Source organism: Cebus imitator, unplaced genomic scaffold, assembly GCF_001604975.1.
Source record: "Cebus imitator isolate Cc_AM_T3 unplaced genomic scaffold, Cebus_imitator-1.0 Scaffold410, whole genome shotgun sequence".
Classification (NCBI taxonomy): domain Eukaryota; kingdom Metazoa; phylum Chordata; class Mammalia; order Primates; family Cebidae; genus Cebus; species Cebus imitator.
In genome coordinates, this window is record NW_016107725.1 from 528376 (window position 1) to 555248 (window position 26873).

General features: G+C 43.6%; 1 protein-coding gene across 1 annotated transcript in view; it reads right to left on the minus strand.

The window, feature by feature from the left end:
• Window positions 1-8198: 8198 nt before the first annotated feature.
• ABHD17C (abhydrolase domain containing 17C, depalmitoylase) overlaps window positions 8199-26873 on the minus strand; it is a 57487-nt gene continuing 38812 nt past the window's right edge. The window contains exons 2-3 of the mRNA XM_017509186.1: window positions 14450-14629; window positions 8199-9657 (exon numbers count right to left, since the gene is read on the minus strand). Coding sequence (XP_017364675.1) covers window positions 9438-9657; window positions 14450-14629 — 400 coding nt within the window. The 3' untranslated portion in view covers window positions 8199-9437. The remainder of the gene's footprint in view (window positions 9658-14449; window positions 14630-26873) is intronic.

Genomic DNA, 26873 nt, shown 5'->3' on the forward strand with positions numbered 1-26873 from the left:
ACTACAGCTGTATGGATTAATATTGACAAATCTAAAAGGCATCATGTGGAGTGAAAGAAGAAAGCAAATGGAAAGTACAGCAGTAGGGTGATATCTTTGTACAAAATTTTAAAGAGCACATTATATAACATATATACATACATATACATGTGATGTATGCATATACACATATATACATATGCATATATCACACACATTTTTACTATAAGGAAAGAAAAGGAGTGAGAAGAAATTCAAGATAGAGGCTATTCAGGAATGCAGGAGGAAGGAGAATGTGATGGGGGAGAATGGGAGAAAGTGAGTTTCTGGGGTTCAGGTTCAATAGCGGGAATATGGGCTTTTGGTTTTTTCCCCCTGAAATTGTAAAAATATCTTTTATCCACTCCCGTAGATAAAATGTTAAAATTTTAAATTTAAAAAAGTTGTGTAAAGGGCATCTTTCCTGTAAGTTCTTCTGAGCCCCCTTCTTAAATGTAACTCAGGCTTCATCAGACATCCTTCTCTTGCTCTCTCCTGAGCTGGCTCCCCCGGCGCTTGCTTTGAGACCAGCATAGAGAGGGTCCACTCCTTTCCCAAACTGGGTTTTTTATTTCAGGGACCCTGGCCCCCTCCAGGTCCCATCCTGGAATGTGCTGGAGGGGCCCAGAAGCTAGCTATGCTCACAGACCTATCTGCAGGACACGTGGGAGCCTGGAGAAGGGAGGTCTCGGGGGCGGGATTCAGACAGGAGGCAGTATCTTTCTAAGTCTGGAGGCCCTGGGCTCGTCTCCACCCACACCCAGACATAACCAGACAGGGCCAGGTGTGAACAAGCTGGGGCCAGCCAAATGGTAAATCATTTAGCAGCAGAGTAATGATTTTAACTAACAACCTAGTGAGGGCACAGACAGGATAAACTGTCCTACCCAAGAGCGTTCAAAGTGTTTTCCGTTTTGTTCTAAACCCAGACTTCGCCCATCCATTTAATGACTGGGTCCAAGCCTCCATTACCTCTTGTAATACATTTATTTCTACGTACAGAATTTCATCTGATCCTTACTTGACTGTGTAGTCAAGAAATTACTACCATTTGAGAGATAAGGGACAGCCCAGAGCTGTTAAGGGACTTGCCCAAGGTCACACGGTTCCCATGGCACAAAAACTCCCAGCTAGACCTGCTGTCTCTCCATCTAGGACTCCATTACTGTCTTGTCTTCTTCTGGGCTTGGAAATGCTTCTACCCTCCACTCTGGTGCATCCAGAAACCCCCTCCTTACTCGGCAAATTCATGCCTCTCCCTGGGCTTGACTGTGGGATAAATTCAAGCTCCTTAACCTCTCCATAATCTGCTCTCACAGTTTTCAGAAGCCAAAAATAGTGGTTTTTAAAGAACCTGTAAATATCATCTAGTTCCATGTTCTTAATCTTTCAGAATCATTGATACCTTCTGCTGGAGCTGTGGATTTTCTCCCCAGAAAAATGCCCATAGGTACAGACATCCAAAGTATGGCATGCAGTTTCAAAGGGGGGTCACAGATCCCAAAACTCCTGTTAAGAATTGCATATTAGCCTGTCAATTATAGACTGGATTAAGAAAATGTGATACATACACACCATGGAATAGTATGCAGCCATGAAAAGGAACAAGATCATATCCTTTGCAGGGACATGGATGAAGCTGGAAACCATTATTCTCAGCAAACTAATGCAGGAACAGAAAACCAGACACTGTACATTATCAGTTATAAGTGGGAGCTGAACAATGAGAACACATGGACACAGGGAGGGTACCAACACACACTGGGGCCTGTTGGGGGAGGGCGGTGGGGAAGGGGGTGCATTAGAAAAAACAGCTAATGCATGCTGGGCTTAATACCTAGGTGAGGGGTTGATAGGTGCAGCAAACCACCATGACACACGTTTACCTAGGTAACAAACCGGCACATCCTGAACATGTATCCCAGAACTTAAAAAATAAAAAAATGTTTAAAGAATTACAGATTAAATATGGTGGTTCCTTAAAAAAGTAAACAGAATTACCATACGATCCAGCAACTCCATTTCTGAGTATACACCCCAATGAATTGAAAGCAGAGTCTCCAACATATTGGCACACTCATGTTCACAGCAGCACTGTTCATAATAGCCAAAAGGTGTAAATAACCAGAGTTTTCATCAACACTTGAGTGGATAAAGAAAATATGGCTGATATAGTTGGGCTCTGTGTCCCCACCCAAATCTCCTCTTATAGCTCTCATCATCCCCATATGTTGTGGGAAGGACCCAGTGGGAGATAACTGAATCAAGGGGGAGGGTCTTTCCCAGGGTGTTCTCGTGGCAGTGAATGGGTCTCACGACATCCGATGGTTTTAAAGACAGGACTTTCTCTGCACAAGCTCTCTCTTTGCCTGGGGCCTTCCATGTATGATGTGACTTGCTCCTCCTTGCCTTCTGCCGTGATTGTGAGGCTTCCCCAGCCATATGGAACTGTAAGTTCAATAAACCTCTTTCTTTTGTAAAGTGCCCAGTCTCTGTTAACAGCAGCATGAAAACGGACTAATATCATGGTATATACATACACTGGAAAATCATTCAGCTTTAAAAAGGAACGAAATATATCACATGAACGAACCTTGAGGAAATAGGCCAGACACAAAAGGATAGATACACTTAATGATTCCACATACCTGAGTTACCTAGAGCGGTCCCATTTGTGGAGACAGAAAGTAGAGTTCCACCAAGACAGCTGAACAGGAGCAGCTCCGAGCGCAGTTCCCAGCAGAGGGCCAGTGATCTGGGCATTTCCAGCCGAGGCGCCAGGTTCATCTCAATGGCACTGGTTGGACAGTGGGTGTAGGCCAAGGAGGGCACACTGAGGCAGGGTGGGGGTTGCCTCACCCAGGAAGTGCAAGGGACAGAGAACTCGCCCTCCTTGCCAAGGGAGGCCAGCGGGGGTGGCCGAGCGTGGTGGCTCACACCTGTAATCCAAGCACTTTGGAGGCCAAGTTGGGCGAATAACCGGAGGTTGGGAGTTCAAGACCAGCCTGACCAACATGGTGAAACCCCATCTTTATTTTAAAAATAAAAAAATAAATAAAAATAAAATAAAATAAAATTTTAAGAAGGGAGGCCAGCGGGGACTTTCCCGGGCCCTCCAGCACTCTGGGTGAGATACTGCGCTTTTCCCACAGTCTTCACGGCCCAGAGACCAGGAGATTCCCGCCAGGGCCGACCACACCAGCGCGGCGGCTTCCAGCACAAAACGGGGCAGCCGTTTCAGCCAGGCCTGGAACACCTGCGAGGGAGAACCACCCACGCCCTGGAAACAGGGGGCTGAAGGCGGGAGCCAGGTGACCTGGGCGGGCCCCACCCCCACAAAGACCAGCAAGCTGAGTCCCACTGGCTTGAGATTTTCGCAGCCAGCACAGGTTTGAGCTCGACCCAGGACGGTGGAGCTCGGGGCGGGGAGAGGCGTCCACCACGACCGGGCAGTTCTAACCCTGCGTGTGTAAACAAGGTATCAAGGCGTCTACACCGCAGCTGGGGGAGCCCGCCCGCGGCAGCTCAGCAGCGCCTCTGCTGGCAGGCTGAGGCTGGACTCCCTCCCTGCCGGGCAGGGCATCTCTGAAAGAACGCAGCAGCCCGGCAGGGACTTAAAAATAAAGTCTGAGAATGACGGTTTCCAGGTTCATCCATGTCCCTACAAAGGACACAAACTCATCGTTTTTGATGGCTGCATAATATTCCATGGTGTATATGTGCCACATTTTCCCTGTCCAGTCTATCATCGATGGGCATTTGGGTTGGTTCCCGGTCTTTGCTATTGTAAACAGTGCAGCAATGAACATTCGTGTGCACGTGTCCTTATAGTAGAATGATTTATAATCCTTTGGATATATACCCAGTAATGGAATTGCTGGGTCAAATGGAATTTCTATTTCTAGGTCCTTGAGGAATCGCCACACTGTCTTCCACAATGGTTGAACTAATTTACACTCCTGCCAACAGTGTAAAAGTGTTCTCAGCAAACTGACAGAAGAGCAGATCAAACACTGCATGTTCTCACTCATAGGCGGGTGTTGAACAATGAGAACACATGGACACAGGGAGGGGAGCACTACACACTGGGGTCAGTTGGGGGGAAATAGGGGAGGGATGGTGGGGGGTGGGGAGCTGGGGAGAGATAGCAAGGGGAGAGATGCCAGAGGTAGGTGATGAGGAGGAAGGCAGCAAATCACACTGCCACGTGTCTACCTATGCAACAATCTTGCATGTTCTTCACATGTACCCCAAAACCTAAAATGCAATAAAATAAATAAATGGGGGGAAAAAAGTCTGTTGGGGGAAACAGGGGAGGGACAGGAGGGAGTGGGGAGGTGGGGAGAGAGAGCATGGGGAGAAATGCCAGATATAGGTGAAGGGGAGGAAGGCAGCAAATCACACTGCCACGTGTGTACCTATGCAACAATCCTGCATGTTCTTCACATGTACCCCAAAACCTAAAATGCAATAAAAAATAAATATAAAATAAGAAGAAAAAAAAAAGCTCCACCTTCCCGGGTCACACACCTGGGAAAATGGGTGCTTGTGAGCCCCACTGCAGCAGACTTAAACGTCCCTGCCCAGCAGCTCTGAAGGGAGCACCGGGGCACCCAGCACAGCACTGGAGCGCTGACAAGGGACACACTGCCTCCTCAGGCACCCCGAGCCCTGTATATCCAGAGGCACCTCATACAGGAGAGCTCTGGCTGACATCTGGCAGGTGCCCTTCTGGGATGAAGCTACCAGAGGAAGGAACAGGCAGCAACCCTTGCTGTTCTGCACCCCCCGCGGGTGATTCCGAGACGAAGTAGAATGGTGGGTGCCAGGGGCTTGGGTGAGGAGGGAATGGGGAGTTAGTGCTTAGTGGGTGCAGAGTTTCAGTCTGGAATGATGAAAAAGTACTAGAGATGGACGGTGGTGATGTCAATGTCAATGTGAATGCATTAATGCCCCTGAACTGGCACACCTAATAAAGGTTTAAAAGGTAAATTATGTTATGTATATCTTACCATACACACATAAAAGAACTGCAGATGGAATGGATCCCTCACCTCACACATGAGGATTCTGAGGCCCAGGCAGTGGCCAGGTCTCTGGCTGAAAAGGAACAGGGCCAGGAGCAGGCGGGCCTCCTGCTGCAGGGCTGCTTTGTGGTCCTCTGCCCGGAACCCATCCGGCAGGGCAAGCTCTGGGAAAGCTTCAATGGGAAATGCCATGTCTTCCACTGAAATCCTAGTGGGCAAAGCCTCAGGTAGGAGGTCTTAGAGCTGGACAGAGTGAAATGCCATATTTATATGCACTTCATTTATTGGCTGCATAACCCTCACACACAGGGGAAGGTGATTTACCCAGAATACTCGTCCTCTTTAGAAAAAGTAACATTTTCTGGGGGAGTTAGGTAGTGCCATCCAGTGGTATTCCAGAACAAATTACGATAAGAAAAGCTCTCACTGATATCATTTTATATAACAACTACTAAACATGAATCCGGAAGAATGGGTTTGGACATTCCTCTTTGTAAAAGTATATTAAAGAGACACTTAGCAGGTCGGGTGTGGTGGCTCATGCCTAAAATTATAACAGTTTGGGAGGCCGAGGCAGGAGGATCACTTGAGGCCAGGAGTTTGAGACCAGCCTGGGCAACATAGAGAGATCTCCACCTCTATGAAAAATAAAAAGATTGGCTGGGTGTGGTGGCACACACCTGTGGTCTCAGCTAGAGGAGGCTGCGGCAGGAGGATTGCTTGAGCCCAAGGGTTTGAGGCTACAGTGAACTATGATCATGCCACTGTACTTCAGCCTGGGTGACAGAGCGTGACCCTATCTCCCTCAAATAGTTCATGTGTGTGATTTCCCCCCACGCTTCCCACGCTTCCCCCACAGCCCCAAACTTGGACACACAGCTGGCTACACACCAAAATGTTAACAGAGGCACATTTCTGTTGATGAGATTCAATTGCCTCTTTTCGTTTCGTTTTTTTGTTTTTGTTTTTGTTTTTTTAAGAGGCAGAGTCTCACTCTGTCACCCAGGCTGGATGCAGTGGCATGATCACAGCTCACTGCAGCCTCAAACTCCTGGGCTTAAGTGATCCTCTGGCTTCAGCCTCCTGAGTAGCTGGGATTACAGGTGTAAGCCACCACACCTGGCTCTTGAAAATATTTTCATGTCACTAAATAACTATTCTATGGTATTATCTATTACGGTTACAGAGTAATTTGTTGTATAAACATAATAATTAAATCCCTATGGCTGACAACAGACTGTGAGCTTTCACTGTTACTTAGAGCAGTAATTATCCCATTGAAGTCTATCTTATCTTGATTATTTCCTAAGGCTAAATTCCTAGAAACAATTAGTTAGATTAAATTCCTGAACATTGTTAGGATTTTGAGTCAAGGTACACTTTAGAAAGTTTGTATCAGCTGGGCACGGTGGCTCACACCTGTAATCCCAGCACTTTGGGAGGCCAAGGTGGGCGGATCACAAGGTCAAGAGATCAAGACCACCCTGGCCAACACGGTGAAACCCCGTCTCTACTAAAAAATAGAAAAATTAGCTGGGCGTGGTGGCGTGCGCCTGTAGTCCCAGCTACTCGGGAGGCTGAGGCAGGAGACTCTGTCTCAAAAAAAAAAAAAAAAAAAAAAGAAAGTTTGTACCTATGTGATATATGTTAGTAGTGTAATTTTAGAGAACCCATTTATCCATACCCTCACCACCAACGGACATTATATTTTAAATATTTATAGCAACTTTATAATATAAAATGGAATTTTACTATTTAAATCTGTAGCTATTTGATTATTTAATTAAATCTGTGATTATTACAATCTCTTATGAAGTCTCTTCATGTCCTATGCTCTTTACACATGGAGTGTCTCATCATTGAATAACTAAATGTATTTTTACGTTATCTAGCACATGCTTTATAATGTTTTACCCCAAATTTGTCATTAGAGTATGCTATTTTTAATATGAAAGTTTTATATTTTAAATAAACCAAATCTAAAGCTTTAATCCCTTGAGGTTTCAAGATTAATTTTGCCACCAAATGCTATTGCTCTATTCTCTTTTGAGACCTTCATCTTGATCAAGAAGCTCTGCTGTCAGTAGTACAATTTACAGTGCTTTATAACGCACTAAATGCTGGGCATGGAGGCTCACACCTGTAATCCCAGCACTTTGCCAGGCCGAGGAGGGAGGGTCGCTTGAGGTCAGGAGTTTGAGACCAGCCTGGGAAACATGGTGAAACCCCATCTCTACAAAAAACATAAAAATTAGCCAGGCATGGTGGCTAATTAGGGAGGCTGAGATGGGAGGATTGGGAGGTTGAGGCTGCAGTGAGCCGTGATCACACCACTGCATTCCAGCCTGGGCAACAGTTAAACCCTTTGTAAAAAATATAGTACAGCTAAACATGGACAGTATTTGCATAGCCATGATTTCATTTAATGCTTACGTGCCCTAAGTATCGTCAAAAAGGGGAAAAATGCATCAGAGGCCCAGAGAAATGAGGGAATGACGTCAATATCACAAGCTTGGATACAAAGACAGAGATTAGATATGGTCGCAATCCTGTCTCTGCACAGGCTCATCTGAAAAAGACTAGAAAATACCCTCCTCATGTGTGAGCCAGTCCCACCCACCCGATTCAAGATCAGTAAGGAGTAGCCTGCACATGCATGTCGCTCACATTGGCAGGTGCACACTCCCATGTCCTCACACCTTCCTGACCACCACCTCCTCCCACTGCACGCTCAGGAGAGTGTGTTCCAAGAGTTGAAAACTAGCACCCCTCGGCCGCTCTTTTCTCCTCAGGTGGTCAAAGGGCTGAAAACTCTACGGAACACACCTGTTTCAGGCTTCCCGACAAAAGAGGCATGTCCTCCCTCTGAGCCAGGTCGCAAGGACGTCACCTTCATCGGTTCTGTTTCGTAGCCAGAATCCACTGCATCTTCTATTTAGATACCATGTGCACTTTACTGCCATATGCTTTCTATCTTGGCTTCTTCCAAAAGTAATCTAAGGCCTTTTATAGAACAAAAACATATACCTTGAGAAAGATGGTGTAGTTTGAAAGCCCCAAGGGTTTCTTCTTACATTAAGACCAAAAATTGTTTTCTTATTCACTATTTTCTTTGATGGAGAGATGAAGAAAAACACTGCACCGGCCCACACATTCTGATCCATGCATCCTTTATTCCATTTCCACCACTGTGCTGCATCCAAGCAGCAGTACACAAACTGGCGATCAGGCGCAGTCCAGCTGTACAACGATCTGAGGCTTACAGTACATTTAAGGCTTTTAAATTTGGAAAAAACAAATTAAAACCAAAGAACCCCCAAATCCAAACCCCTGACCAATACAAGTAGTGTAGCAATTCCAAGCATCTTCTAATTCTGATGCTTATTCGGCGCAACTCCAGTGTCAAAACCCAAATAATTCCTAAACTAAAAAGATTAGTTTAGTGAAATTTTAATTACATAAATTCTTCAAAGCATAAACTTGGAATTTTTGTCTTGGAAATGTTATAAAATTTTTAATAGCAAAACATAGGAATAAAAACATATTAACAAAATGTATTCAATCATTTACATTACAAACAAGGAATTTGCAGTTCATTGTTGTAGCCTGACAAAAGAAATCATATCTACCATTAAGAATCTATGCACAATGTGATTGCAAATATGTACAGTACTTTAAAAAAGCCTACAAGGAGGACTTTACAGAAGGAAAGTCAGCTAGGCTCTTTGTTAAACCAACCCAGACAATCAAAATATTAAAACTCTGTTGGCTAGTAATAAATTTACACTTAAAAAAACCCCTCATTTCTTTTTGTTTAAGAATATTCCAGTTATATTTATATGGTTACAGTGGATGAAGCTGTACACAATAGTTCCAGTAAATTACCCTTCAGTTCATTTGTCCAGGGAAAGATCAGCATTTTGACAAAAATTAATAAAAGAATTTCACCACAAGTTTTCCAGTTACACCATCACAGCTTCACAAATGGATCCAGTGGCAGAAAGAGAGCTTCATGTCAAATACTGAGAACACTGGTGGAGACAGGAGTGAGGACTGCATGAATGAACCAGAAATGATGGGTCAGGTTGAGAAACAGATGCGAGGCTACTTTATACAGCACTAGAAAACTGTCCCTACATTCAGCTCTCATTCCCATTCCTGCAAGGTAATGAAGCTGGGAATCCCAACTGTTCAGTTTAACGTGTTGTGTGAGTTAGCAGAACAACCTCTAGAGACAAAAGACTGAGATTTCATCAGCTCTTTGATTAGAACACCCTAAAGGTTGGGCACTTCTTCTTGGTTATCAAGCCTTTACAGCTACCCAGTTAAAGCATGTGCAAAACAGAGGACTCTTCTGTTCACAGTAAATGAGGTAAGATCAAGTTGTCGTCTTCAGGAATTAGGAAGTTCGTGAGATATGAACTGTTTTAGTCTCTCTAGGTATTGTGCATAAAGCTCTATGTCGTTATGCCCAGCCCCTTCAACCCAGAGGGGCTCCACGGCTCTGGGACAGCGCTCGTACATCGCCAAGCCGTGGGAGAAATCGATGACCTCATCCTCTGTACCGTGAATGACCAACACAGGAGAGGTGACTTTAGATATCTTGTCAATGCTGCAAAACGGAAAGGGGGAGGCGGAAAGAGTTAGGCTCACAGATAATACACATCACACTGAATGATAAGTTTATACATCTCCACAGGCAGGAAAACAACACCATGTATTTTTGGTTTTGTTTTGTTTTTTATATTAAGGACTTTATCTTTTAGAGCAGTTTTAGGTCCACAGCAAAACTGAGAGAAAAGTACAGAGATTTCCCGTCTACCTCCCTGTCCCCACACATGAAGAGCCTCCCCCGTTACCAATGTCCCCACCACAGTGGTACGTTTGATGAACCTACATTAACACATCATAACAGTTTGGGTTCTCCTTGCTTCGCTTTTTTTCTGGTAATTTATTATTTTTCTTAAATCAACTTTGCATTTTAGAATAATTGTGAACTGGCAGGAAAGGTGTAAAGATAATAAGAGTGTATATAAAAATCAGCTGGGCATGGTGGCGCATGCTTATAATCTCAGCTGCTTGGAAGGCTGAGGCAGGAGAATCGCTTGAATCGGGATGGGGAGGTTGCAGTGAGCTGAGATGGCACCAGTGCATTCCAGCCTGGGCAACACAGCAGGACTCTCTGTCAAAAAAAAAAAAAAAAAAAAAAAAAAAAAAATTGCCCCTGCATACTCCTAACCCACTTCCTGTAAAGTACAACGTACGACACTGTACATTACCAGGATACATCCGTCAAAGCTAAAACACCAGCGCTGGTGCATTACTATGAACTAAGCTCCAGACTTTATTTGGATTTCGCTGGTTTTTCCACTAATGTCCTTTTTCTGTTCCAGGATCCAGTCAAGAATACAACACTGCATTTGGCCGTTGCGTTTGTTAAAGTATTTTATTAAAGACAGAGCTCTTCAGAGCATCTAACTAGCAAACAAGTAACTACTATTTTAATATATTCATATTTTTTGAGTATTAAAAAAATGGGCCAGAACTTAACATATCAAATGAAGGTCTCTTTGGAAAGCTGGACACTTAATCTGCTGCCAATCAAGACTTCAGAGTTCTTTTTTGAGAGCTACCTTCAGAATCGACTCAACGATTCACATCCCATTTCACAGAAGCAAGTAATGCCTAGATCTTATTCCAAATGACTTCTCCACAAAAATCAGATCTACTCTCAAAGGATGAATATTTGAGGATCTTTAAAAGAATATGCTTCAGCCTCCAAAGGCACATCCCAAAGAGAAATCCAAAAGACTTTAAGCACTGGTTGAGCTGGGTGTGTAGGCGACTTCTCTGATGGGGATAACACTCATTTCATCCACAAATGAATCAAGAGAAATGGATCTCTCACCATTCTGTCCTGCCAAAGGGCCTCTTAAAGTTTACTTCTCTTTCCATATTTGATCCTAGTTGAAGTTACAAAAGGATACCAATTTGTAATATTTGTGGGAATCTTTTTGGTAAAAGTAACAGCTAACATTTTTTAAACATTTACCATAGACAGGTGCTTTGCACTTAACACACAAAATCTTGTTTAATATTTAATGAAGCACAATGAGAAAGGAATGACCATCTCTTGTTTTATCAAGGAGAAAACTGAAGCTCAGACTATTAAATATCAGGAATGAGGTCGTGGAGATAATAAAGAGCTCTAACATCAATTACACATTCCAAAGATCTACAAACAACTGTCATCTAACTGTCTCCTTTATTAAAAACTCAAGGAGCCGCAGACCACTTCAAGACATCCCAGAAAGATTGCAAAACCTCATCAGCCATGTAATTTGCAAAGATCAGAGCACTGTGGCAGTATTCAATTATGCATATTGGAAATCTTATTTGGAAACCTACTTTTCCTCCTTTTCCTCTGTACTTAATTTTTTTTTTTTTTTTTAGCTTTAAAACTGTGGGTTTTATTTTTACTGGGAGGTTCATATTTTTTTCTTTATTCTAAAAAAAACGGGATACAGAAGCAGAACGTGCAGGTTTGTTACATATGTCTACGTGTGCCATGGTGGTTTGCTGCACCTATTGATCCATCCTCTAAGTTCCCTTGTCCCCAACTCCCAACAGCCCTAGTGTGTGTTGTGCCCCTCTCTGTGTCCATGTGTTTTCAATGTTCAATTCCCACTTAAAATGACTTCCTTTAAGAGAGTTCAATTATACTCAATTAAAAAGATATGTACTCAGCAGTTACAATGGACCTGGGCCTATGTTCCGTGCTGCACAGTTTTAGAGAATCTCCACTGCCTGGAGGGTGTATTTGAAGTTGAATGCCATCATCTGATCCCAAGTATAAAGGAGGTAAAAGAAAATAAACTATAAATGAAATAATAATCTGGATTCCTGTTCCTATTTTAAAATTTAATACTAAAAGGAAACGTGAAAGTATCCTCTTTTAAGGGAAGAGACACAGATGATTCTGCCGTTTGGCAGCAATGGACATATTAAGAAAATGTTTACCAAATTCAATTCATGATGAAAGTCAATGTAACCATTAATGGTTTGAAATCTATCATATTAATAATTAATGACATAAATATTACGAGTAGTCTTTTTTTAGTTGTCTCAATCATCAGCCTGTTTAAAACAATTTTTAAGAGACAGGGTCTTCCTCTGTTGCCCAAGCTGGAGTACAGTAGTGTAATCCTAGCTCACTGTGACCTCAAAGTCCTGGGCTCAAGGAATCCTCCCAGCCCAGCCTCCTGAGGGGCTGGGACTATAGATGTGCACCACTATGGCTGACCAACTTTTAAATTTTTTCTGTAGTGACAGGTCTTGCTATGGTGTCATCCAGGTTGGTCTTACAGCCTCAAGTGATCCTCCCACCTTGGCCTCAAAAAGCACTGGGATGACAGGTGTAAGCCATTGTGCCTGTCCTCCAATCATCGACCTTAATTCAATGAATTACTTAACCTCTCAAAGTCTCAGTTTCCTAATCTATAAAATGAGCATAGTAATGGGACAAACATCTTTTATTTTTTGAGACAGAGACTTACTCTGTCGCCTAGGCTGGAGTGAAGTGGCATAATCTCGGTTCACTGCCTCCCTGGTTCAAGCGATTTTAGTGCCTCAGCCTCCCCATTAGCTGGGATTACAGGCATGCACCACCATGCCTTTTTTTTATTTTTAGTTGAGACGGAGTTTTGCCATCTTGAATTTCTGAATTCAGGCAATCTGCCCCCCTCGGCCTCCCAAAGTGCTGGGATTACAGGCGCGACCCACCATGCGCGGCCGACAAACTTCTTAAGACTGTTGTGAAGATGACGGGGAACATGAAGACGAAATGCATAGTCCACTACCTGCCACACCAGACAAACTCAGGATAAGATTAGTTGCTCATTTGTTATTAATAATTCGTTGGCATGGCTGTCTTTTAGGGTATATACGCTAATTTACGAGCCAGGGGAAAAAAAACAACCTATCAGTTTTGTTACCAGGGTAATTCCTGGGATTGCTTCCCACAAACATGCTAAGCATCCATCTTTCAGCAAACTGACCTCTCATTACCAATTCAGCACAAATAAGGCCACACTTGAGAGGCACATTAGCCCTACTTAGCATTCCCAGCCACACCACTAGAAATTTGCAGTACAACTTTCCCATGACGTTGAATCTCATTGAATCCTGGTACAAACTGCACAAAACTGAAGTTCACCCAGGGTGTTAACAAAAGGTTCCTTTCTGTAAAAGGAGACAGTTTGTATAACAGAAGTTTATGTAACCAAACGGTGATCTTTTATGTTTTTTTTTTTCCAGCAATAGCAGAATGAAAGCAATTAATGGGTCAATTAAAACCCTAAAACTGTGTCTTTTTTCTGCTGGGGTTTTTCTATAAAATGGCAACCTGAGCTGGCCAGTCCTGGGGGTAACAATTCTAGGCCACCTTAGCAAGGACTATGGGGGAAAAATTTGATTTAAAAATACTTTCCTCATCTTGGCTTAGGTTTTGTTTGTTTGTTTTTTTTTTTTTTAAAGAAAAAAACAAGTAGAAATGTTCAAACAGGAATTCAAGAAGCCAGTGTGCTCGTTGCTTTGTAGTTACAGTACATCCTTCTTGCTTCTATTACTGGGAACTGGACAACAGGAGCAGCTAGGCTGGCAGCTGTTCTGCTCCCTCCAGTGGGCTGGCGGCAAAGCCGGGGGTGCAGCAGACGCTCTCGTTTTTAGCTTTCGGGGGTGGATGCTGGCACCTCTGCAGGGGTGAGATCTGGTTAAACTGGCAGAGCAGAATAGGGGGTGGCAGATGAGTTTGTTCATTTATGCCATTTCTGTGGCTATTTACCGGAGATCAAAGCCTGGGCTTGTCAAGTAACTCACTTTGCCTTTATTCTTCTATTTACAAAGATTGACTGAGCATGGTACCTTTTCCCTTACCTGTACTGTCCAACTGAAAAAGTAAGAGGAATTTCAAAACCGCTTGCTTGCCTGAAGCTTTTGAGTGTCTACACCACTAACTGCCCCATCCCACATGTTGCATACAGCTCATGCCTCAGCAAGACCTGTCTCAGAATGAATGAGCGAGTGCTGAGCTGTAAGTTCCTTTAGGATGTACAGGTGCTGTGGTGTTAAAAATCCTGTATGTTACAGCTGAATCAATTAACCCCAGGCGTCAGTAGACTCAAGGTCCTTATGCATCCTCTGGGAGATTTTCACAAGTGAGTCAGGCCAGGGAGGATAAAATCTCTGGATAGTGTGTGTCATATCTGCTTCCACATGCCCTGTGGCACCCGGGGCAGGGTCTGACGTAGGCTTCATTCAGTAAATATTTACACAGCTAATGGGAGCATCGGATATGAACACGGTCACTGGCTGACTTACCACTTGTTGTACAAGCACAAACTTACCTGGGGAAAGCATCAAAGCAGTATGTTTTCCTGGTATCCGGAAAAGCCACACGCAAACCAGACATCAGAGGGCTATGGAGAATGACCGCTGCGCATTCATACCTCGAGGCCAAGTCTACCGTGGGGACAGTCCCAATGCTCTGACCATAGAGGATAATGTTCTCAGGACTTACGCCATACCTGGAGAAATCAAAGGTCGTACACCATTAGCTAAGGTATGAAGAGAGAGAGACAGAGACAGAGAAACCCATGTCGTAAGCCCGTAAAATTCCCACATCCACCAGCTTAAAACCGTATCTAACTTGTACACCTTAAGAGGAATGTGAGCTTGACAAAAACAAACTAAGATTCCGTCTTCCACAACATTTGCAAAAATAATAAACATGATATCGTTTTTCTGGCCAATTAACTCTATAAATTTTGTTTCAGTAGATACAGAAGTCATCTCATTTCCTATTATTTCCCCTTTATATTTTCTTTGCTAATCATAAACACACTTCTAAAGTTAAAAAAAAAAAAAGCAGGTTTGGCAAATTGCAATATTAAACTTGAAGCAAAGTTTTCATAATACAAAATATATGAACATTTATCAGAAAAAGATTTACTGGGAGACAATTAATTTGAAGATAATTATATTTTCTTTAGTCTGTCTCAGGGTTAAACACTTCCAAGTCTTTCAATCCGTCAGCAGGCTCCGATCCATTCTCTTCAAATTGTTAGCTAGATAAAGGGCTGTGTGGAAAACAGACTTCATTTCCCAGCTTCCCTTGCAACCTGGTGTGTGCAGAGACCTAAGTTCCAGCCCACTGGACATCAGCAGAAGTGACATGACCTCCAGGTCGTGCTTTGTTTTTGTTTTTGTTTTTTGAGATGGAGTCTCGCTCTGTTGCCAAGCTGGAGTGCAGTGGGTGATCTCAGCTCACTGCAACCTCTGCTTCCCGGGTTCAAGTGATTCTCCTGCCTCAGCCTCCCAAGTAGCTGGGGCTACAGGTGCATACCACCATGCGGAACTAATTTTTGTATTTTTAAAAATAGAGACAGGGTTTCACCATGTTGGCCAGGATGGTCTTGATCTCTTGACCTCGTGATCCGCCCTCCTTGGCCTCCCAACGTGCTGAGATTACAGGTGTGAGCCACCGCGCCTGGCCCAGGTCATGCTTTAAAGCAAATGGTGTGCTTTCCCCATCCCTTCTGCCTTCCTGGTCATGGCAAGTAGATCACAATGAGCTACCTCAGCCCATGCAGAAGGACGCAGCACCCCAGATGTGACAGTGGAACAAAATAGAAGGAACCCGGGAAAACACATGGTCTCTTATTATCCCACAAGGGATATCTAGAATATCTAAAGAATGCTTAGAAATGAAAAAGACAAACAGGTGAAAGAAATAAAGACACAGCACAAAGAAGAAACAAGAATGCCTAATACACACATAGAAAGATATGATAATCTCACTAGAATGTGAAGATGCGAATTAAATCCATGAGTTATTATTTTAAACCCAAACAATGGGCAAAAATGAAGAAGCCAAACAATGCTGAGAGATGGCAAGGACATGGAAAGGCGGAACGCTGTTACTTTGTAAATTCGTACAAGCACTTGGGGAAACAATTCAACATTATCTGAGAAAGTTGAAGCCAGTGAGCCAACAGTTCTCCTTTTCGGAATAAATACGTACTGTAGCTTACAGGGCAATATGAAATGCTTTCTGACAATAGCCTTCAGTGAAAAGAACTATCAATCCACAGCTGATGGAAACGGCAGGATCTCAGCCCAACTTCTTCCCCTTCAAGCTCCACGAAACTCCATGGAAAAATGGAAGCCCTTAAGAAAGAATTCGGGGCATTGTAACATGCTTTATGGAGGGAACCACACCTGGGCTGTGCCATGGAGACAGGAATTAAACACATGGAGGTGAGAAGGACTTTCTATGGGAGATGTGCAATGCATACCCAATGTGGCAGCAGGAAAGCACTGGGCTGGCCGGCAGGGGATGTACTAGGATAGCGTGAATCAGAAGCTAAAGGGTTACAGCCTGTCCTGGAGATGAGGGCCACTGGAGTATCCAAGGGCAAGATGACAATGGTAGGCAGGAGATGACAGCATGAAAAGGAAGCTGGGAGATCCGGCAGGGGACTATTAAGAATCATGCAGAAGAGAGGAAATAAAAGATGGTAACAAAAACCACACCCATCCTCGCTTTCTAAAGTGAAGTGTCCGTGTGGCCCTGCAGCTTGACACCATCCAGTACAACCGTGTCTAGGGAAGAGGCCCCCAGAGGCAGGTTTTGCCTGACGGTCTTGCCTGCGGCTTCACGCCCGTTGGTTTAACAGGTTAGTAAGAAATGGTCCGCACAGGGAGTTCTGGTGGGGAGGTTTGAGGAAACAACGGACCCAGCAGCATCCTGTGCCCAAATCCACACCAGAGACCACAGATTTTAAAACACCTGCCCCGAGGACTAAATGGGGAGTGGGGTCAGAAAGGAACGCTGCTCTCATGGCCCACTGCTCAAGGTAAGCAGTCAGGGATCTTCCTCAGCAGCAGTTTCCAACAAGATCCTTCTTTCATGGACTTCGGAGGAGTTTTTAACCTAAAGTCCAAGGAGTCTCTGGGGCACAGCATAAGTAACATCAGGGGTCTCCTCTTCCCTCCTCCATTTTCATCAGATTTTCAAAGTGCTCTATGACCCCAAAAAGCATATGGAGCATGAGCTACTGCACTACAGGGTGTCTGCAGGCACCTGGAGACACAGCCTCCAATGTCCACACCTGGGGATGAGCTCTTTCCACAATGTCCACACCTGGGGATGAGTTCTTTCCACAGTGTCCACACCTGGGGATGAGTTCTTTCCGCAGTGTCCACACCTGGGGATGAGTTTTTCTCGCAATGGCCACTCTTGTGGACAGGTCATTCATTTTGCTATCAATTAATTTTAAAAATCATAAATCAAAGAAAACATAAGAGGAGAAGAAAAGTGAAAACTGAAGGCAGTTAATGAATGACGCACAGAGGATTAAGAGATGATTAATCCTGAATATCAAAAAATAAAGTAAAAGACTTCCAGGTAAAAATGGCAACCAGACTAACCCTGACCTTCTTTGATAACATGTGGTCTGAGAGGATTATATAGGATAACATTATCACAGTTAGGAGGAAGTGTTCATTTTACTTCTTATGATGAGTCCAACATGTTTTCAAAATCCTGTCTTCTATACAACACACCATGGGACTTTACAAGCTCAGAGGCTGCACTGAATAAAGGAAGGAACAGGCACGGGCACAGGAGGCACAGCCCAGCAGCTGAGGCAGAGGGGAGCGCCCTGGCCATCACGCAGACAGCTCTGTCTCCTTGGAATGTCCCGAACCAGCCATCCTCAGAGATCACAGCCCTCTTTAAACGCCTTCTGGAAAAGCTAGAGCTATTGTGCCTGAGGACTCTCAGCTCTTAGCCTTCAGTTCTCAGCACTAGGACGCACCCGGTACCCGTCTCTACAAAGCCCACCTTTGATTCCAACAGACTCACATCCTTTGTGATAACCAACTCAAGGTTTTCGCTGAAAAATGTCACCAGGTAAAACACAAAAAGCACTAGTCATAAAGGGGAAAAAAAATGACAGAAAGGCTGGGTGCGGTGGCTCACGCCTGTAATCCAAGCACTTTGGAGGCCAAGGCGGGCGGATCACCTGAGGTCGGGAGTTCAAGACCAGCCTGACCAACATGGTGAAGCCCCGTCTTAAAAAAATAATAAATAAATAAATGACAGAAAGTATTACATGAAAGTCAAGAACTTCTGGTCATCAGAAGACAACCAGAAGGAAGTGAAAGGGCAAACCACCACATGGGAAAAGACATTTGCCACAGAGACTAGATCTAACATATGTAAATAACTACTACAAATCTATAAGACAGCTGACCAAATGAGAAAAATAGAATTTTACAAAATTTTTCTTTTTTTCTTTCTTTACAAATTTTTTTTCTAGAGAAAAAAAAGGGGAGAGAAAGAGAAAGAAAAGGAGAGAAAACAAGAGAAGAGTTATTCAGCTTCATTAGTAAAAAGGAACATGCAAATTAAAAATCATGTTATATTCTACAGATTCATCAGATTGACAAAAATTCAAAAGTCTAACAATATTAAGTGTTGGCAAGGATATGTACAGGAATGTTCATTCACTGTTGATGGGGTTTATGTTGATAGAATCCATTTAGAAAGAGTTTGGCAATATTAAGTGACATGATTTATTAGCACATACCCAGGGACCTAGCAATTCTACTCCCAGATAAATTCATCACAGAAATAAGTGCTTACATATACCAGAAACATATACTAGACTGTGTGTGCATGTCTACACAGTTAGAGACAGCCTTAAGGTATATCAACAGCGAGTAAATAAACTGTGGTATAGTTATGCTGTAGAATAGGTACGTGGCTAAAAAAATTCATGTATTTCAATAGTTTTGGAGGTACAGGTAGTTTCTCATTATGTGGATAAGTTCTTTGGTGGTGATTTCTGTAATTTTGGTGCACCCATCACCACCAATGAACCTTAAAGTCACACTGTTAAGGCTGGGCACGATAGCTCATGCCTGTAATTCCAGCACTTTGGAAGGTCCAGGTGGGAAGGCCACTTGAGACCAAAAGTTTGAGACCAGCCTGAGCAACAAACAGTACCCCATCTCTAAAAACATCAAAAAAAAATTAGCTGGGCAAAGTGGCAGCACCTGTAGTCCCAACTACTCAGGAGGCTGAGGTGGGAGGATCACTTGAGCCCGGGTGGTCAAGGCTGCGGTTCTCACTGTTTGTGCCACCGCACTCCAGCCTAGGTGACCCTCTTAAAAAAAAAAATGCTGTTAAAGAAAAAAGCAGATACAGCAGAACACACACTATGTGATGTCATTTACAAAAAACTTAAACCCACCAAAAGGAAACATCATTGTTTCGGGATATTTCACTGGGTAGTAAGCCTATGATGAAAAGCAAGGAAGTGAATCACCAAAGTCGGGACAGCGATTACAGACAGAAAGGAAAAGGGTCATCACTGGAGAGAAGCATGTCCTTCATGGAGGCTGTAAATGCTGGCGAGGGTCTATGTCACATCACAAGTGTTCCTTTTATAAGTCATCAAGCTGGACATCTGTGTTGTATGAACTTTTATGTAGGGCAGCTACATTTCATGACGAACACAAATTCTTTAAAAGTTCACCAGATACTTCAGATGTGGACAGCCCTGACCAAACTGTTACAACTCATGGTTGATTTTGTGCTAAAAACAAACTTCATAAGGAAACATCAGACCATCAAAAATTATATCTCATAAAGAGGTAACATGGGGAAACACTCACAAAAAGCAGCTGACAGAAACAGGGTCACGATTACATTTCTAAAAAGAACTCTCTATATGGAACAGGGACTTGGAAGCAATACATGAACATGGTAATAACGGTTATCTTCAGGTGGTGAGACTGAGTAGTTCTTCTTTCAAATGTTCATGACCAATTTCCTTTACTTATTAGGCAGTGACTTGTCGGGAAAAAAGGGAAGCGGTGTCACTGGTCCCTTCGTGTGGAGTCAGCAGGCCTGCTGCTCACTGCCAGCATTTATGTTTTTGAAAGGGCTCAGAAAACAAGAGCGTGCCAAGTCAAATACTCAGATTCGTTCGTACTGTGTTAGGGACTTTTCCATTGCTTTTTCCTGTCTTTACTATACTGTTTGATACCAAATGAGGAACCAAGGAGGTGGGTAATTCTGTGAAAGTATCGGGATTTTTAGGAGAATGGTAAGAGGCTTCTGTTCTAACACTTGCTCTTGGCAGGTGAGGCAGCTCTTTCTACTGTGGTACTAGGATTTTTTTTTCTATCAGAGTATTAGACTAGTGACCTCTATGCCAGTGGTTCCGAAATGAGAAGTATCTGACTTACTTGGGAGCTATGTGTCTCTGTACCTTAGCACAGTCCATCATCTTCAGCCCTTGGTGTTATAAACCCCAGAGTCCTTTGACTTCTTGACCAACCTACTTTCGCCAACTCCTAGTCCTGGGAGGTGGCTGAGGTGAGGGGATTTGCCGGAGGGAGAAGGCAGGAAGGCCGACAGTTGAGGTGTTCTCCCACTACCAAAACCACAGGCCCATAAATGACCAGTGCAAGCAAGCACAGCCTAGAAAATGAAATCCATGATATTTCTGATCAGAGTTTATCGTAAGGGCTCAAAATGCATTCAGCCTTAGGACCTGTGTTTCTTCCCTCTAAGGAACTCAAGACATAGCTCAGAAGAAAGGATACTAACATTGTAGCAACAGGCAGGGCCCTGCTGCAAGTGAAGACCAGCAGGGAGAGGTCACAGAGCAGGAAGTAATGAGGTCAGGTCTACTACGGGTCTGAGCAGGTGGCAAGATTAAAGCTGTGGGACACAGTATCAAGGGCTTAGTTAAGCAATAGAATCAGGAAGTCAGCATGTGTGGGAAGGGTAGGGCAAGGAAACAAAACATGAAAACAAACCGAGGCACTGACCGGGCAGTGGGGATTAGGAAGTAAGATGGCGAGCTGGTGCAGCCCGAAGGTGAGAACACACAAACACCTGCAGAATAGATGTGTGGCACTGGAGGTTTAAAAAGCAAGAAGAAAAGGCCAAAAGGGACAAGACTTGAGTTGGGACAGGGAACTCAGGCAGCAGCCCACCTGTACATTCAAAGAAATACCCAAATAACACAGAGCAACGGGGGTGGTATTGGTCCACTTCGTGTTGCTATAAAGAAACACCTGAGACTGAATAATTTATAAAGTACAGAGGTTTGTTTGGCTCACGGTTCTGCAGGCCGTACAAGCATGGGACCAGTACTTGCTCCACTTCTGGTGAGGCTTCAGGAAGCTTTTACTCATACAAAGAGAAGGAGGAAGCAGGTGTGTCACATGGTGGGGGAGAGTAAGAGAGATGCCAGTTTCTTTATAAGCAACCAGCTCTCATGTGAACTAATGTAACAGAGAGAACTCACTGCCACGGGGAGGGTGCCAAGCTACTCATGAGGGATCCACCCCCATGACCCAAACTCCACCTCCAACGCTGGGGGTCGTATTTCAACAAGAGGTTTGGAGGGGACAAATATCTAAACCACTTTGGGGCAAAATCAGGAAGCGTTCTGATTCAAAATACATATACAACAGAAAATCCAACACGTAGGGCAGTAGCGAAGGCATGTTAAAGGTTGTTCCCTGTGGAACACGGCAGTCAGGATGAAAGGGAGCTCACAGGTACGTTGTGAGTTCAGCTGCCAGGGGAGGCTTTTCTACCCTTGAAGGGATGAGGTGAAGAGAAAAGCATTTTCTGCATCAGAGAAAGGTGCTTAATAAATGTTTGCTATTGACTACACCATGTCATTCTGAAAATGTTCTCCTCTGGTTCCCCCAATACCACATTGGCTAGATTTACCCTGCTCTTCCTGGGCACACTTCTTCCGTTTCCTCTGGTCACACCTCTTTCTTCTCCCACACAATAAGTGGGCATCTCTCAAAGCTCAATCCTCGCCTCTTGCTGGAATCTTTTATCTTCAAATTGATTTCCTTGTATTAATAGAACTTGTCCAATGCCAGCATCTAGCACAGTGGCTGACATACAGTGGTTATGTGATAAATATTCGTTAAATGAATAAATGGGTGGCCAGACTCTAGAGTTTGTTCATTTGCCCCCAGTATTTCATCTTAACTCCAGCCTCCCCACCCCTTTCCTTTCTTTTGATGCTTCTTCCCGAGCACCCCATCCCTTCACATGTAACATCTCCCAAGCCTGACTCTTCATATTCGTTCCCCAATCTGTTTCTACCAATCACCACATCCTGTATCCCATGGGCTTGGGAACTAGGATGAATTTTTTGCCTTTCTTTCCCCTTTGGCTCCTACACACTCGTAGTCACTAAGTCCCACCACTTCTATCTTTGAGATGTTTTCCAGACCCATCATTTCTCTGAGACCACCTCTGTTGCTTTGTGGTGGGCTACAAACGGCAGCATCTTTTGGACAACTGATCATGATCTGCCTTCTGTTTGGTCTGTGAATGTGCAGTTTGCCCAGTGATGAACATCTCCATCCAGGTGTCCAGGGTCTGTTACCCGGAGTCTTTCAGGAATCCTTACTTTTGCTGCCTGTACACCCCTCTCTGTGGCGCTCAGCCTGCCCCACGGGGATCTTGGCTGCTCAAACTACCCACCTGCTCTGTCCTACCCTGCTGGTTGTTATGTGTCAGCTTATGGTTGAGAAGGAAGCAGGTGTCATGGTTCCTGACTACTTACCTGGTTTCAATCCATTACCATACCCTGACTCATGCTAACAGCATACACTCTGCCAGCCTACCAGCTTCCATCCCAGCTTCTCCTTTTTTCCCAGGCAGAACCTGGGAATCCCCCAGGCATCATCAACGCCCACACCTGACTTCTCTTCTCTCCCAGACTTGCTTTCCTTCCAGTTCTATCTATATAAACTGCCACACTCATGCCACTCCCTACTCCAATCCATCCTTCCCAACAGATGTATCTTCCTTGAAAAAAGAAAAAGGCAAAACAAAAAAGAAAACTTTTGTTTTGCTACTTTGTTCATCAAACTCTGTAGGCAACCCCTATGCTTAGGATAAAAGTCCACGTCCACAATCTAACGTCGTCCAACTATTCCAACCTTTTCTTTTCTCTCCAAGCGGCCTCTCTGCTCCTGTGGTGCAGGCTCTTCCCTCACTGGCTCAGAAACACCGTCCGCCCAGAATGTTCTCCCTCCTTGTCATCACTTGAACAACTCCAGGTCCTTTGGGTCCATTCCGGTCCTACCTTGTGTCTTCCCTTTTCCTAACCCCTCCAGTCTACAGACAGAATTTTCTTTCCCGAGCTATCCACTTGGATGCCTAATGACAGGCAGGTGGATGCTATGAATGGTGCTGCAGCATGCCCTACGCTGCCAATGACGATGTCAGCTCCACAAGGGGAGATAAAACTGTATCTCCCTTTGGGCAAGTTAACAATTTCCAAGCTCAGGTGACCAGTGAGTTTGGAGGCACCTTTTGCTTTGAACAGAATGTAGTTCTAGCCAAAAGCTGCTTTTGAACAAATTGAAACTAAATTTCAGACAGTCATCATTCCAGTGGATATATAATCCATTCAAAGTTTAACATCATCTTGGGGCCTAGATAGGAACAGAATCTCTTGTATGCAAACTAGCAAAAATGAAGACCGTAATAATATTTACTAAGCATGTAGGCATTAACGTTTTTAAGCATGATGTAAGATTTTCTTAAAACAGAGCAGAAGAAATTAGTCTCTCAATTTTTACCAGGGGAAGCCATAACCCTGAGTCATCACTCTTTGTCATGGGCAGTGCGATGTGTGCAGTAACCCCTTTTGCAAGTTTTGGCTCTCAGCCTCTCCCAATGTCTAACATTCTTGTGCAGTCACAGGCTATGCTGAGTACAGGTGGATCAGCACAAATTTAGGTTTCCCTTCCCACTCAGCATATGGGACATGCCCCCAAGAGCACCCAAAGGGCTTGGCAGCCGCCTCAGGAGCGAAAGGAAGCACTGAGGCAGGAAGTTCCTGCGATGGAGGCTGACAGCGCCAAGGAGATGGTGTCTCATGGGAATGATCACTTATAAGGGTAAAATCTGCTTGTTTTTGTTTTAATGTAAGGCTGGCTTTTCCTTCTGTAACCATGAACAAGCCTGGCCTTCCTGAGACACACTGCATCCTGTTTAAGTTAATGGGCCCTGACTCCGTCCTTTGTCAGGAGCGCTCCCATTTATCTTCAGAGAAGCACGCTTGGCACAGTTCCACTAACTTTGAAGTCAACATTTTAAATATTTCAGAGCCAGAATTCCTAGTGGAACTATCTTAAGACACAGGACAAAGATAAACACACAAGGTAACGTGAATGTTAACTGAAGGATGAAGTCTGAGAATATTGAGAAATCCTAATAACTTTATAAACTTTAGATAAACATTTAAAAAATAAAAAGTAAGCTAAAGCAAAGCTTCAGAATAAAAAGACTGACTACGCAGGGGAAGCCAGTAAGTAAATAGGACCTGCTAGAAAACACAGTCAGCCATGTGGAATGCTTTTGCCCTCAGGCAAACCTTTTAGCCAAAACTTAACAAACATGCTTTATATTTTAATTATGAGGAAGAGGAGGAAAAAAGCATTAATTACCTAAAATGTGTTTATTTTTCTTAAAATACACCTTTGTTTTGAGGAACTGCAAAAAAAAAATTTGTAGATTTAGAAAAATTTTTAGCATTATATTAATTAAAATTTCACAAACACATGTCTATCGATGGTTCATTCCAATGGTGAAAACAAAGAAAATACATATTATGCTGCTTTGGTGCTATTTGAGAAAACATAAAAATTGAAAGGTTAGTGATGTCTGCTGTATATTTTTCCTTTTAAAGGGACACTTATAAACACGTTCATTATAACCCCTCGAAATTTTAAAACCTGGGCACTGTCCAGGTATTCTCTCAACAGTGGTTATAAAATAAAACATACCAAATACAGCATTAAACGTAGGCTCAGTCCCTTCAAGTAACACTGGATGTAAGGAGGGTAAATCACGTGCTCTTGGGTTACAGGTCTTTGGGAAAATAATGGAGGACATGAGATTCAAACCAAGAAATAACACCAAAACCAAGTATAAATGTAGGCAACATTAATATTATGGTCAAGTTCACTGAAGTACCGCAAAGAGAATGATGGAAATAGGGACCTCGAAGTCAGAAAAAAACTACAGTTATAAGGTGGAACTTGAAGCCAAGTCAAAGGAGAGGAGATTTAAAACATAAAGAGAAGAAAGGCAATGGCAGTAACCTCTCTCAAAGAGGAGGAGGGAGGGTCTCTTGTGAACATGGGACTGGAGGCTGCCCTGGCTGGAGCAGGGTTTGTTGTTAGGAAGCAGCAGGGGGTAAAAGCAAGGAGAAGCCAGAGTGTGGAAGGGCTTGGGAATGTGCCAAGGTCCCACAAGGTGGAGGCAGGTGGCGAGTGTGGCAATGGGAAGAAGGGCAATAGGTGGGAAGAAGTTTTTTGCAGAAGAGAGTTGCTCACATCCCACATGTACGTAGCAGGCAGAGGGGCGCGGGGAGAGATTAAAAGACAATTCTACAGGTAAATGTGGAGAAAACTGGCACAAATTGGGAGGTTGGGAAGGAGATAATAGGTAGTTGGAATTTTATTTGTTTCAGAAGGAAATTAGTTTGGGAATATACTGAGTTTCAGGGAACTCTGGAACATGCTACGCAGGGCATAAAAAGTCAACCTCTCAGGGTTAATTATAAAGAAAAATCTCCCTGAAATTGTTTGGATATCTATGATAAGAAACACCAGTCCTTGAGCTCTCCTCATTCTCTCTCCTGCCAGAGTGCAGGGGAAGGCAAGTGGCTGGAAGTAGGAGCCTGGGGGACATCGGTCCAGGCAAGGAGACAGGAGCAGAGCTAATAGAAGAGGCTCTGGAAGGCCCAGGTCCCGTGTGATATGATGGTAACATAATGCACGGAGTAACAAGGGCATTTTGGGAAAACATAACTTACGAAACAGCTTGGTGTGGTAGAATACCTGCTAATCAATGTAGCCCTTCCTAAACCTATTCACTCATTTCAATACAGATCAAGACATGCTTTATCTAATTTTTGTAAAGCAGCATCCGCGCTTAATTTATGATGCTTCACTCTATCCTAGATGTTTGAAATTCTTTCCAAATAGTGGTGCAGGGAAGGGCTCTCTGTGTCAGGTCAACATCTACCTTCAAAGGAATGTAATTCTTTATGATATTCAAGACTATTCTCCCCTACCATATACCCTTTCTCTGTGTCAAAGCAAAAATACACAAGACCTGACAGAATGACTTCAATTTTTTAAAAATCATCTTTCAGAGGAAAAGCTATAGTCCTAAATATAAAACCAACTCTCTTTGGATCTGCTACAAGTAAAACAGAATAATTTGCTTGAACTTATCTGAGTATAATTGCACATGAAATTGTTCTAATTCATAATGGAGATTGTCTTGGCATTCTGTAATTATTTAATATGTTGGAAAAGCCAGGAAATGCGGCTGTCTCTCTACAACTGCACACACATCTGTTGAATGGTTAGAATGCCACCTCCTTCACAGGGTTTTTGAGCAGATTGCACACGCTGACTTACGTAAAACATCTAGGCCAGGTGTGGTGGCTCACACCTGTAATCTCAGCACTCTGGGAGGCTGAGGCAGGAAGATCACTTGAACCCAGGAGTTCAAGACCAGTCTGGGCAACATGGTAAAACTCTGTCTCTACCAAAAATACAAAAATTAATCAGGCATGGTGGTGCACATCTGTAGAAGGATGCTTTGAGTCTGGGAGGTGGAAGTTGTAATGAGCCAAGATCGCACCACTGCACTCCAGCCTAGGTAACAGAGCCAGACCCTGTCTCAAA